The sequence below is a fragment of the Oncorhynchus nerka genome, linkage group LG13 (genome assembly GCF_034236695.1).
Source record: "Oncorhynchus nerka isolate Pitt River linkage group LG13, Oner_Uvic_2.0, whole genome shotgun sequence".
NCBI classification, from domain to species: Eukaryota; Metazoa; Chordata; class Actinopteri; order Salmoniformes; family Salmonidae; genus Oncorhynchus; species Oncorhynchus nerka.
This window is the reverse complement of record NC_088408.1, coordinates 3,146,216-3,160,331: the sequence shown is the minus strand read 5'-3', so window position 1 is coordinate 3,160,331 and position 14,116 is coordinate 3,146,216. Positions and strand designations below refer to the sequence as shown.

Sequence of the window (14,116 nt, the reverse complement as noted above, 5' to 3'; positions counted from 1 at the left end):
TGCTGAATGGGTGGGGCTAAAGCTTCAGAGTGTGTGAACGATGCTGAATGGGTGGGGCTAAAGCTTCAGAGGGTGTGAACGATGCTGAATGGGTGGGGCTAAAGCTTCAGGGGTGTGAACGATGCTGAATGGGTGGGGCTAAAGCTTCAGAGGGTGTGAACGATGCTGAATGGGTGGGGCTAAAGCTTCAGAGGGTGTGAACGATGCTGAATGGGTGGGGCTAAAGCTTCAGAGGGTGTGAACGATGCTGAATGGGTGGGGCTAAAGCTTCAGAGGGTGTGAACGATGCTGAATGGGTGGGGCTAAAGCTTCAGAGGGTGTGAACGATGCTGAATGGGTGGGGCTAAAGCTTCAGAGGGTGTGAACGATGCTGAATGGGTGGGGCTAAAACTTCAGAGGGTGTGAACGATGCTGAGATGACATCACACGTTGATCTCCACCAATCTCTATGCACCCTGGAGATGACATCACACGTTGATCTCCACCAATCTCTATGCACCCTGGAGATGACATCACACGTTGATCTCCACCAATCTCTATGCACCCTGGAGATGACATCACACGTTGATCTCCACCAATCTCTATGCACCCTGGAGAAAACCACGAGTTGTAATTATTGATGCTAAAGACAAATAGACAAAGGTCATCCCTGTCTGGTTCCTTCTTGACAACGTAAATCATTCAGAGATCTGTCCATTTGTTCATTTAGCTGCTTCAGGGGATTTATACAATAGCTCAATCAAGGTAATAAACACTGGACCAAAACTAAACTTAAAAAAAAAAAAAAAAAAACAATAATTAAACAGCCACCAATGGAACGCTTCTATTGATTCTGTCCCTTCTGTTCCTTCTGGAACGTTCCATTCCCTGGTATGATGATAAATGGAGGTGGCCTGAAGACACACTATTCCATATGAAACCTGTAGGCTCTGATTGAATCAACGTTTTGGATTACACATTCAAATCCGCATGACATTAAATCCCTTATAATTTTTAATTAGGGTGAGATTGTAGTCAAACTTACTGAATGGGGAAGTTAATATTTCTCTAGAGCTGCTGGTGAGGGTAAGGATTTGGGATGGAAGTGTGTAGAAACGTCCTCTGGGACTCCAGTAGATTTCACAGATCACCAGCTCACCTAGGGAATCGTTCCTCTGATTCACTTCTAATTGGCCTTATTAAGGAAATTGTCTATCTTTCTTTGAACTATTGTTTTCGGGTTTGATACAGTTTGGGATAACAATGTTGTATAAAGACTTGAGTTAATTTCAGAAGAATCCATTGTTATTCTGCCATCTGGGGTCCATTGTTATTCTGCCATCTGGGGTCCATTGTTATTCTGCCATCTGGGGTCCATTGTTATTCTGCCATCTGGGGTCCATTGTTATTCTGCCATCTGGGGTCCATTGTTATTCTGCCATCTGGGGTCCATTGGTATTCTACCATCTGGGGTCCATTGTTATTCTGCCATCTGGGGTCCATTGGTATTCTACCATCTGGGGTCCATTGTTATTCTACCATCTGGGGTCCATTGTTATTCTACCATCTGGGGTCCATTGTTATTCTACCATCTGGGGTCCATTGTTATTCTGCCATCTGGGGTCCATTGTTATTCTACCATCTGGGGTCCATTGTTGTTCTACCATCTGGGGTCCATTGGTATTCTACCATCTGGGGTCCATTGTTATTCTACCATCTGGGGTCCATTGTTATTCTACCATCTGGGGTCCATTGGTATTCTACCATCTGCGGTCCATTGGTATTCTACCATCTCTGGGGTCCATTGGTATTCTACCATCTGGGGTCCATTGGTATTCTACCATCTGGGGTCCATTGTTATTCTACCATCTGGGGTCCATTGTTATTCTACCATCTGGGGTCCATTGGTATTCTACCATCTGGGGTCCATTGGTATTCTGCCATCTGGGGTCCATTGTTATTCTACCATCTGGGGTCCATTGGTATTCTACCATCTGGGGTCCATTGGTATTCTACCATCTGGGGTCCATTGGTATTCTACCATCTGGGGTCCATTGTTATTCTACCATCTGTGGTCCATTGGTATTCTACCATCTGGGGTCCATTGTTATTCTACCATCTGGGGTCCATTGTTATTCTACCATCTGGGGTCCATTGGTATTCTACCATCTGGGGTCCATTGTTATTCTACCATCTGTGGTCCATTGGTATTCTACCATCTGGGGTCCATTGTTATTCTACCATCTGGGGTCCATTGTTATTCTACCATCTGGGGTCCATTGTTATTCTACCATCTGTGGTCCATTGGTATTCTACCATCTGGGGTCCATTGGTATTCTACCATCTGTGGTCCATTGGTATTCTACCATCTGGGGTCCATTGTTATTCTACCATCTGGGGTCCATTGTTATTCTACCATCTGGGGTCCATTGGTATTCTACCATCTGGGGTCCATTGGTATTCTACCATCTGGGGTCCATTGTTATTCTACCATCTGGGGTCCATTGTTATTCTACCATCTGGGGTCCATTGGTATTCTACCATCTGGGGTCCATTGGTATTCTACCATCTGGGGTCCATTGGTATTCTACCATCTGGGGTCCATTGGTATTCTACCATCTGGGGTCCATTGGTATTCTACCATCTGGGTTCTGCCACTGACACTCACACACGGTATATATATATGGTATTGTTACTGTGTTTTGTATCGTATTAGTGCCCAGACCAGGCTATGAATCCTGGGTACGGTTCTGTGTTAGTGCCCAGACCAGGCTATGAATCCTGGGTACGGTTCTGTGTTAGTGCCCAGACCAGGCTATGAATCCTGGGTACGGTTCTGTGTTAGTGCCCAGACCAGGCTATGAATCCTGGGTACGGTTCTGTGTTAGTGCCCAGACCAGGCTATGAATCCTGGGTACGGTTCTGTGTTAGTGCCCAGACCAGGCTATGAATCCTGGGTACGGTTCTGTGTTAGTGCCCAGACCAGGCTATGAATCCTGGGTACGGTTCTGTGTTAGTGCCCAGACCAGGCTATGAATCCTGGGTACGGTTCTGTGTTAGTGCCCAGACCAGGCTATGAATCCTGGGTACGGTTCTGTGTTAGTGCCCAGACCAGGCTATGAATCCTGGGTACGGTTCTGTGTTAGTGCCCAGACCAGGCTATGAATCCTGGGTACGGTTCTGTGTTAGTGCCCAGACCAGGCTATGAATCCTGGGTACGGTTCTGTGTTAGTGCCCAGACCAGGCTATGAATCCTGGGTACGGTTCTGTGTTAGTGCCCAGACCAGGCTATGAATCCTGGGTACGGTTCTGTGTTAGTGCCCAGACCAGGCTATGAATCCTGGGTACGGTTCTGTGTTAGTGCCCAGACCAGGCTATGAATCCTGGGTACGGTTCTGTGTTAGTGCCCAGACCAGGCTATGAATCCTGGGTACGGTTCTGTGTTAGTGCCCAGACCAGGCTATGAATCCTGGGTACGGTTCTGTGTTAGTGCCCAGACCAGGCTATGAATCCTGGGTACGGTTCTGTGTTAGTGCCCAGACCAGGCTATGAATCCTGGGTACGGTTCTGTGTTAGTGCCCAGACCAGGCTATGAATCCTGGGTACGGTTCTGTGTTAGTGCCCAGACCAGGCTATGAATCCTGGGTACGGTTCTGTGTTAGTGCCCAGACCAGGCTATGAATCCTGGGTACGGTTCTGTGTTAGTGCCCAGACCAGGCTATGAATCCTGGGTACGGTTCTGTGTTAGTGCCCAGACCAGGCTATGAATCCTGGGTACGGTTCTGTGTTAGTGCCCAGACCAGGCTATGAATCCTGGGTACGGTTCTGTGTTATATATAATGGATTGTTAATATTTAATCATTGAGGGCTGCTCCCTTCAAATCAATGTAATGTGCTGCTACCGAGCGGGAGAGAGACGGGGGAGGGGTGAGAGGAGGGGGATTGGGAGAGGAGGGGGGTTGGGAGAGGAGGGGGATTGGGAGAGGAGGGGATTGGGAGAGAGAGGGGGTGAGAGGAGGGAGAGCGACGGGGTGAGAGGAGGGGGATTGGGAGAGGAGGGGGATTGGGAGAGGAGGGGGTGAGAGGAGGGAGAGAGCGACGGGGTGAGAGGAGGGAGAGAGCGACGGGGTGAGAGGAGGGAGAGCGACGGGGTGAGAGGAGGGAGAGCGACGGGGTGAGAGGAGGGGGGAGAGAGGGAGAGGGTGAGAGGAGGGAGAGCGACGGGGTGAGAGAGGGGGTGAGAGGAGGAGGGAGAGCGACGGGGTGAGAGAGGGGGTGAGAGGAGGAGGGAGAGCGACCCATTCTCTCCTCTTTTCTCACCCATTCTCTCCTTTTCTCACCCCCTTATTGTCTTTCCATGTCCCTTTGACAATTCTCTCTCCAAATTCTCCTCTCACCTCCCTCCCTCCTCTCCTTCTCTCCTCCCTCTCCCTCTCCTCCCTCTCCCTCCCTCCCCTCTCTCCTCCTCTCCACCCTTCTCCTCTTTCTTCTTTCTCCCCCTTCCTTCCTTCCTCTTCTCTCCTCTCCAAGCTTCCCATCTCTCCCTCTCCTCTCCTTCTCCTCCATTTCGCCACACTCTCTCCTCTCTCCTCCTCCCTCTCCTCACCTCTCCTCTCTCCTCTCTCCCTCTCTCTTCACCTCTCCTCCTCCCCTCTTCCTCTCCTCCTTCCTCCCCTCCCACCTCTCCTCTCTCCCTCTCTCCTCACCTCTCCTCCTCCCACCTCTCCTCTGTCCTCTCTCCCTCTCTCCTCACCTCTCCTCATCCCACCTCTCCTCTCTCCTCTCTCCTCACCTCTCTTCCTCCCACCTCTCCTCATCCCACCTCTCCTCTCTCCCTCTCTCCTCACCTCTCCTCCTCCCACCTCTCCTCTCTCCCTCTCTCTTCACCTCTCCTCCTCCCCTCTTCCTTCCCTCCTCTCCTCCAGTGAAGACCTGATGTCTCAGGATGGGCAGAGCCTAGCAGTATAAATTATAGCTGATTGGCCACGTCACTGCAGTGACCCCTGACCTGTTGCATGACAGATTGGCTGTTTTAAATGTTTGCCAGTCTCTCTGTCTCTGCAGGCCTCTGCATTATTCAATATCTGTGAGAGGAGATCACTCTCTCTTTCTACCTCTCCATTCCTCTTCCTCCCATTCCACCCCCCCCGCTTAACCTTCCACTATCTAGGTCTCCTTCACCTCTCTCTCTCTCTGTTCCTCTCTCTATGTCTCTCTCTCTCTCTCAATCTCTCTCTCTCGCCATCGCTCTCCATCTATCTCTTGACACTACCAGTCAAAAGTTTATTCATTCCAGTTTTTTTCTTTATTTTTACTGTTTTCTACATTGTAGAATAATAGTGAAGACATCAACACTATGAAATAACACAATATGGAATCATATAGTAACCAAAAAAGTGTTAAACAAATCTATGGTATTTTATATTTTCTAGATTCTTCAAAGTAAGCACCATTTGCCTTGATGACAGCTTTGCACACGCTTTGCATTCTCTCAACCAGCTTCACCTGCAATGCTTTTCCAACAGTTTTAAATGAGTTACCACACATGCTGAGCACTTGTTGGCTTCTTTTCCTTCACTTTTCCGTCCACCTCATCCCAAACCATCTCAATTGGGTTGAGGTCAGGTGATTGTGGAGGCCAGGTCATCTGATGCAGCACTCCATCACTCTCCTTCTTGGTCAAATAGCCCTTACACAGCCTGGAGGTGTGTTTTGGGTCATAGTCCTGTTGAAAACAAATGATAGTCCCACTAAGCACAAACCAGATGGGATGGTGTATCACTGCAGAATGCTGTGGTAGCCATGCTGGTTAAGTGTGCCTTGAATTCTAAATAAATCACTGACAGTGTCACCAGCAATGCACCCCCACACCATCACACCTCCTCCTCCATGCTTCACAGTGGGAACCACACATGCAGAGATCATCCATATCACATACTCTGCATCTCACAAAGACACGGAGGATGGAACCAAACATCTAAAATGTCTCATCAGCCCAAAGAACAGATTTCCACCAGTCTAATGTCCATTGCTCGTGTTTCTTGGCCCAAGCAAGTCTCTTCTTCTTATTGGTGTCCTTTAGTAGTGGTTTCTCTGCAGCAATTCAACCATGAAGGCCTGATTTCACACAGTCTCCTCTGAACAGTTGACGTTGAGATGCGTCTGTTACTTGAACTCTGGGAAGGTTTTGTTTGGGCTGCGGTTTCTGAGGCTGGTAACTCTAATGAACTTAGACAGCAGAGGTAACAACACAACTGATTGGCTCAAATGCATTTAGAAGGAAAGAAATTCCACAAATTTAAGTTTAACAAGGGACACCTGTTAATCGAAATGCATTCCAGGTGACTACCTCATTAAGCTGGTTGAGAGAATGCCGGGAGTGTTCAAAACTGTCATCAAGGCAACTGGTGGCTACTTTAAAGTATCTCAAATAGAAAATATATTTTGATTTGTTTAACACTTTGTTGGTTACTACATGATTCCATATTGTGTTATTTCATAGTTTTGATGTCTTCACTATTATTCTACAATGTAGAAAATAGTAAAAATAAAGAAAAACCCTTGAATGAGTAGATGAGTCCTAAAACGTTTGACTGGTAGTGTATATACAGTGAGGGTGTAACTGGTGAACCACAGTCACCACATGGTCAAACTGCTACTGATGCTGGGGGTGGATTCATTGTGTAGATGTGTCTGTGTATTACCCAAACTGCTACTGATGCTGGGGTTGGATTCATTGTGTAGATGTGTCTGTGTATTACCCAAACTGCTACTGATGCTGGGGGTGGATTCATTGTGTAGATGTGTCTGTGTATTACCCAAACTGCTACTGATGCTGGGGGTGGAGTCATTGTGTAGATGTGTCTGTGTATTACCCAAACTGATGCTGGGGGTGGATTCATTGTGTAGATGTGTCTGTGTATTACCCAAACTGATGCTGGGGGTGGATTCATTGTGTAGATGTGTCTGTGTATTACCCTCCATGTTGAGCAGTCAACAGAAACACACTGGCTCAATGCTTACACACCAGGCACTGAGAAACATCATCTCTGTGTGTGTGCCTGATTAAAAGTCCTGGTGTGTGTGTGTGTGTGTGTGTGTGAAACGAGAGCACTCAGTGTGATGTCATTACATCAATAGCTCTTAATCCAGCCACTCAGCTGGCGCGCTCACACACACTCATACATACACACATTATAAACCTGATAATTCAGCTGGCAAGAACACTCATTGATTTTACTATGGAGATGGGATGAAGGAAAAAATAAGGCAAGAGAGAGAGGGGTTGAGATAGTTGGAGAGAGAGAGGGGTTGAGATAGTTGGAGAGAGAGAGAGGGGTTGAGATAGTTGGAGAGAGAGGGGTTGGGAGAGAGAGAGGGGTTGGGAGAGAGAGAGGGGTTGGGAGAGAGAGGGGTTGAGGGGTTGGAGAGAGAGGGGTTGAGAGAGAGGGGTTGAGATAGTTGGAGAGAGAGAGAGAGGGGTTGAGAGTTGGAGAGGGAGCGAGAGGTGGAGAGAGAGGGGGGGTGAGATAGTTGGAGAGAGAGGGGGAGCGATGCGGGTTAAGAGGAGAGTAGGGGCGGGGCAGTTTATTTTAATCACTCAAAACCTTCCTGGTAAATGTTATGGCATTTTCTTTCTTCTTGACAGCCTCCTCTCTCTCACCCCATCCATCCCCCTCCCTCTCCCTCCCCATCCATCCCCCTCCCTCTCCCTCTCTCTCTCTCTCTCTCTCTCCCCATCCATCCCCCTCTCTCTCTCTCTCTCTCTCCCTCTCTCTCCCCCATCCATCCCCCTCTCTCTCCTCCTCTCTCTCTCTCTCTCTCTCCCCATCCATCCCCTCTCTCTCTCTCTCTCCCTCTCTCTCCCCATCCATCCCCCTCTCTCTCTCTCTCTCTCTCTCCCCTCTCTCTCTCTCCCCCATCCATCCCCATCCATCCCCATCCATCCCCCTCTCTCTCCCTCTCTCTCTCCCCATCCATCCCCCTCTCTCTCCTCTCTCTCTCTCTCTCCCCATCCATCCCCCTCCCTCTCTCTCTCCTCTCTCTCTCCCCATCCATCCCCCTCCCTCTCCCTCCCCATCCATCCCCTCCCTCTCCCTCCTCCCTCTCTCTCTCTCTCTCTCTCTCTCTCCCCCATCCATCCCCTCTCTCTCTCTCTCTCTCTCTCTCCCCATCCATCCCCCTCTCTCTCCCTCCTCTCTCTCTCTCTCTCTCTCTCCCCATCCATCCCCCTCTCTCTCTCTCTCTCTCCCTCTCTCTCCCCATCCATCCCCCTCTCTCTCTCTCTCTCTCCCTCTCTCTCCCCATCCATCCCCTCTCTCTCTCTCTCTCTCCCTCTCTCTCTCCCTCTCTCTCTCTCTCCCCATCCATCCCCATCCATCCCCCTCTCTCTCTCCCTCTCTCTCTCCCCATCCATCCCCTCTCTCTCCCTCCCTCTCTCTCTCTCTCTCCCCATCCATCCCCCTCTCTCTCCCTCTCTCTCTCTCTCCCCATCTATCCCCCTCCCTCTCTCTCTCCCTCTCTCTCTCTCTCCCCATCCATCCCCCTCCCTCTCTCTCCCTCTCTCTCCCCCTCCCTCTCTCCCTCTCTCTCCCTCAATTCAATTCGAAGGGCTTTATTGGTATGTGAAACATATCTTTACATTTCCAAAGCAAATGGAGTAGACTAACAAAAAACTACGGAAATGTTAATTAACTTTACGCTCACCAGTTTTAGGAGAATATAGACATGGCAAATGTTATATTATTGGCTGTACAGTGTTGTAACAATGTATATAATATATATACAATAGTACGAAGGGGAAGATCAACAGATAGATATGGGATCAAATCAAATTTTATTTGTCACATACACATGGTTAGCAGATGTTAATGCGAGTGTAGCGAAATGCTTGTATTTACAATGGTGTTTGTTCTCCATTGGTTGCCCTTTTGTCATGGCAACGGGCCACACATTTTGCTGCTGTGATGTCACACCGCACGCGGCGGTATTTCACCCAGTTAATAATAATAATAAGTCATTAATTAGCATTTTATTGCATGACATAAGTATTTGATACATCAGAAAAGCAGAACTTAATATTTGGTACAGAAACCTTTGTTTGCAATTACAGAGATCGTACGTTTCCTGTAGTTCTTGACCAGGTTTGCACACACTGCAGCAGGGATTTTTAATGCTAATTAATTACTTAAAAAATCCTACAATGTGATTTTCTGGATTGTGGTTTTAGATTCCGTCTCTCACAGTTGAAGTACCTATGATAAAAATTACAGACCTCTACATGCTTTGTAAGTTGGAAACACTGCCTTTTTGCAGGTTATCAAATACTTGTTCTCCCCACTGTATTTCTACACACACTATATACTATATAGACACAATATATATATATATACACACACTACCGTTCAAAAGTTTGGGGTCACTTAGAAATGTCCTTGTTTTTGAAAGAAAAGCAAAAAAAAAATGTCCATTAAAATAACATCAAATTGATCAGAAATACAGTGTAGACATTGTTAATGTTGTAAATGACTATTGTAGCTGGAAACTGCTGTTTTTATAGGAGTACCAAGGCTCATTACCAGCAACCATCACTCCTGTGTTCCAATGGCACGTTGTGTTACCTAATCCAAGTTTATCATTTTAAAAGGCTAATTGATCATAAGAAAATCCTTTTGCAATTATGTTAGCACAGCTGGAAACTGTTCTTCTGATTAAAGAAGCAATAAAACTGGCCTTTAGACTAGTTGAGTATCTGGAGCATCAGCATTTGTGGGTTCGTATGTTGAAGAGGCTTAAGCTGCATCACTGTCTCACACAAAGGTCCATAGAAAGAAATGTGTGTGTTTTTTATGCCAATTTTAGCCGCACACTTGTTGTTTGTGTTCATGGATTTTATAATGTCGTATGTTTTACCCCCAACACCACTTTCCATCAGTTTGTATAGCAGACCCTCATGACAAATTAAGTCAAAAGCTTTTTTGAAATCAGCAAAGCATGAGAAGACTTTGCCTTTGTTTTGGTTTATTTGGTTGTCCATTAGGGTGTGCAGGGTGAATACATGGTCTGTTGTACGGTAATTTGGTAAAAAGCCAATTTGACATTTTCTCAGGACATTGTTTTCACTGAGGAAATGTTGGAGTCTGCAGAGTATTTGTTCGAGACATATATTCCACGGTAATTATTGGGGTCAAATTTCTTTCCAATTTTATGATTTGAGGTGATCAGTCCTTGGTTCCAAATATAGGGGAAGATGCCAGAGCTGAGGATGATGTTGAAGAGTTTAAATATAGCCAATTGGAATATGTGGTCTGTGTTGTGTATTTAGTATCTTTAAATGTGAAGTCTGTTTATTTTAACAAATCAATTCTCTGTAATTATTATGACATGATTAAACTAATGTAAATTTAATTAACTAGGAATTCGGGGCACCACTTAAAATTTTCACATTTACAAAGTTATACTCTACCGAATGTACCGAATTCAGATATTTTAATATCTGATCAATTATTCTTCTATTAATTAATTATTATTACCTTCGCCAGTCTCATCAATACATCGTCAATTGTTGGTTATCTGCACGAACCCAGCCTCTACTATGAATCATCCCATACACCAATTGGTTCAATTATTTACTAACTAACTAGCTAAATAATCACAGAAATACATCAGAAACAAACAATAGATATCGGTTAGTAACAACGATAGAAAAGAGTCCCTAGTGGACCAAGCCGGTTTGGTGGACAAAGGGAAAGGGGTGGGGACTGAGAGAGAGCGGGAAAAACAAAATGGATTCATTACACACAGTCTACAATTATATTAATTGAAATGCTAATCCTTCGCACATTCTAGAATAATGGCAATGTATTTATGCCCGTATGTTGTGGAACTAAGACACCTCCTCTTTTATGCCCGTATGTTGTGGAACTAAGACACCTCCTCTTTTATGCCCGTATGTTGTGGAACTAAGACACCTCCTCTTTTATGCCCGTATGTTGTGGAACTAAGACACCTCCTCTTTTATGCCCGTATGTTGTGGAACTAAGACACCTCCTCTTTTATGTCCGTATGTTGTGGAACTAAGACACCTCCTCTTTTATGCCCGTATGTTGTGGAACTAAGACACCTCCTCTTTTATGCCCGTATGTTGTGGAACTAAGACACCTCCTCTTTTATGTCCGTATGTTGTGGAACTAAGACACCTCCTCTTTTATGCCCGTATGTTGTGGAACTAAGACACCTCCTCTTTTATGTCCGTATGTTGTGGAACTAAGACACCTCCTCTTTTATGTCCGTATGTTGTGGAACTAAGACACCTCCTCTTTTATGCCCGTATGTTGTGGAACTAAGACACCTCCTCTTTTATGCCCGTATGTTGTGGAACTAAGACACCTCCTCTTTTATGCCCGTATGTTGTGGGGGGAGAGGGAGGGGGAGGGAGAGAGGGGGGAGAGAGAGGGAGGGGGAGAGAGAGGGATGTTGTGGAACTAAGACACCTCCTCTTTTATGCCCGTATGTCATTGTTGTCTTCTCTGTTGGAACCCGGTCTAACAATGATAGAAAAGAGTCCCTAGTGGACCAAGCCGATATGGCGGTTTGGTGGACAAAGGGAAAGAGGTGGAGACTGAGAGAGAGCGGGTAATCCTTCGCACATGAAGGGCCGTTCATTCTCTTTTATGCCCGTATGTCATTGTTGTCTTCTCTGTTGGTCCGTCTGCTGGAGATCAGAGTCTCTCTGGTTGCGTTTCCCCCGAAGATCAAAGTATTTCAGGGTTAGAGTGGATACTTCAGAGTACCATTGGGGTGTTAGTATATTAATAGTGCTTGATAGGACTCTGTCTTAGTTCCACAGAAATCAGCTGTTCTCTGAACTGTTAAATCTGAGAACGAATTAAATGATTTACTTTAATTTTCTCCCCCTCTCTCTCTCCCTCCCTCTCCCTCCCCTCCCCCCTCCCTCCCTCTCCTCCCCTCCCTCTCTCTCCCTCCCTCTCCCCCCTCCTCTCTCTCCCCCTCCCTCTCTCCCCTCCCTCTCTCTCTCCCCTCCCTCCCTCTCTCTCCCCCTCCCTCTCTCTCCCCCTCCCTCTCTCTCCCCCTCCCTCTCTCCCCCTCCTCTCTCTCTCTCTCTCCCCCTCTCTCTCTCTCTCTCCCCCCTCCTCTCTCTCTCCCCCTTCCCTTTCTTTCCCCCTCTCTCTCTCTCCCCCCCTCGCTCTCTCTCTCCCCCTCGCTCTCTCTCTCCCCCTCCCTCTCTCTCCCCCTCCTCCCTCTCTCTCCCCCTCCTCTCTCTCCCCCTCCCTCTCTCTCCCCCTCCTCTCTCTCTCCCCCTCCTCTCTCTCTCTCTCCCTCCCTCTCTCTCCTCCTCCTCGCTCTCTCTCTCCCCCCCCTCTCCCCCCCTCCCTCTCTCTCTCCCCCCTCTCTCCCCCTCCCTCTCTCTCTCTCCCCCTCTCTCTCTCCCCCTTCCCTTTCTTTCCCCCTCTCTCTCTCCCCCTCTCTCTCTCCCCCTCCTCTCTCTCTCCCCTCCCTCTCTCCCCTCCCCCTCCCTCTCCCCCTCCCTCTCTCCCCCTCCCCTCTCTCCCCTCCTCTCTCTCCCCCTCCTCCCTCTCTCTCCCCCCTCGCTCTCTCTCTCTCTCTCTCTCTCTCTCTCTCCCCCTCCTCCTCTCCTCCCTCCTCTCTCCCCCTCCCTCTCCCCTTCCCTTCTCTTCCCCTCTCTCCCCCTCTCCCCCTCTCTCCCCCTCTCTCTCCCCCCCTCTCTCCCCCTCCCTCTCCCCCTCTCTCTCTCCCCCTCTCTCTCTCCCCCCCTCTCTCCCCTCGCTCTCTCTCTCCCCCTCGCTCTCTCTCTCCCCCTCGCTCCTCTCTCTCTCTCCCTCCCCTCTCCCTCTCTCTCCCCTCTCCCCCTCCCTCCTCTCCCTCTCTCTCTCTCTCCTCCCTCCCCCTCCTCTGTCTCTCTCCCCCCTCTCTCTCTCTCTCTCTCCCCTCTCTCTCTCCTCCTCTCTCTCCCCCTCTCCTCTCCCCCTCTCTCTCTCCCCCCCTCCCTCTCTCCCCTTCCCTTCTCTCTCCCCTCCCTCTCTCTCCCCTCCCTCTCTCTCCCTGTCTCTCTCCCCCCCTCCCTCCCTCCCTCTCTCCCCTCGCCCTTCCCTCCCTTCTCTCCCCCTCCCTTCCCCCCCTCCCTTCCCCTCCTCCCCTCCCCCTCCCTCTCTCCCCCTCCCTCTCTCTCCCCTCCCTTTCTCTCCCCCCTCCCTCCTCTCTCTCCCCCTCCCTCCTCCCCTCCCTTTCTCTCCCCCTCCTTTCTCTCTCCCCCCCTCTCTCTCCCCCATCCTTTCTCTCTCCCCCTCCTCTCTCCCCATCCTCTCTCTCCCCCATCCTCTCTCTCCCCCTCCTCTCTCTCCCCTCCTCTCTCCCCTCCCTCCCCCTCTCTCGCTCCCTCTCCCTCCCCTCTCTCCCCTCCCTCTCCCTCTCCTCCCCTCCCTCCCCCTCTCCCCCTCCCTCTCTCTTCCTCTCTCTTCCTCTCTCTCTCCCCCTCCTCTCTCTCTCCCCCCTCCCTCTCTCTTTCTGGCAGGTGGAGATGGATGACATAGACAATGAGGAGAAGAGGTATCGTCTCTTCCTCCAGCTGCTAGGCGACAGCAGGAAGTGGGAGGAGTTTCAGCAGCTGATGCTCCTCCTCCAGGCGTGGCCACCTATGATGAAAGAGGAAGTGTAAGTGTATTTGATATGATTTTTTATCTCTCTAGTTCAATTCTGATTCTCTACCAGTCTCCCAAGGGTTACACTCATTCACTCCCCTTTAAAAGATTGATGCATAGTTAAAAGATTGATGCATGATATTAAGAAGGGAGAGAAAGAGAGGGGGGAGGGGTGGAAGGAGGGTGAGAAGGAAGGAGGGAGAGAAGGAGAGGGGGAAGGAGAGGACGGGTGGAAGTAGGGAGAGAAAGAGAGGGGGGGAGGAGGGAGAGGACAGGTGGAAGTAGGGAGAGAAAGAGGGGGAAAGAGAGGGAGGAGGGAGAGAGGGGAGGGGTGGAAGTAGGGCGAGAAGGAAGGAGGGAGAGAAGGAGAGGGAGAAAGCGAGGGAGAGAAGGAGAGGAGGGGTGGAAAGAGGGAGAGAAAGAGGGGGAGGGGTGGAAGTAGGGCGAGAAGGAAGGAG

At 48.9% G+C, this 14,116-nt stretch overlaps 1 protein-coding gene across 1 annotated transcript in view; it reads left to right on the top strand.

Moving 5' to 3' along the window:
• Positions 1–14,116, top strand: part of nbas (NBAS subunit of NRZ tethering complex) — a 337,178-nt gene that overhangs the window by 312,076 nt on the left and 10,986 nt on the right. The window contains 1 exon segment of the mRNA XM_065026122.1: positions 13,532–13,671. Coding sequence (XP_064882194.1) covers positions 13,532–13,671 — 140 coding nt within the window.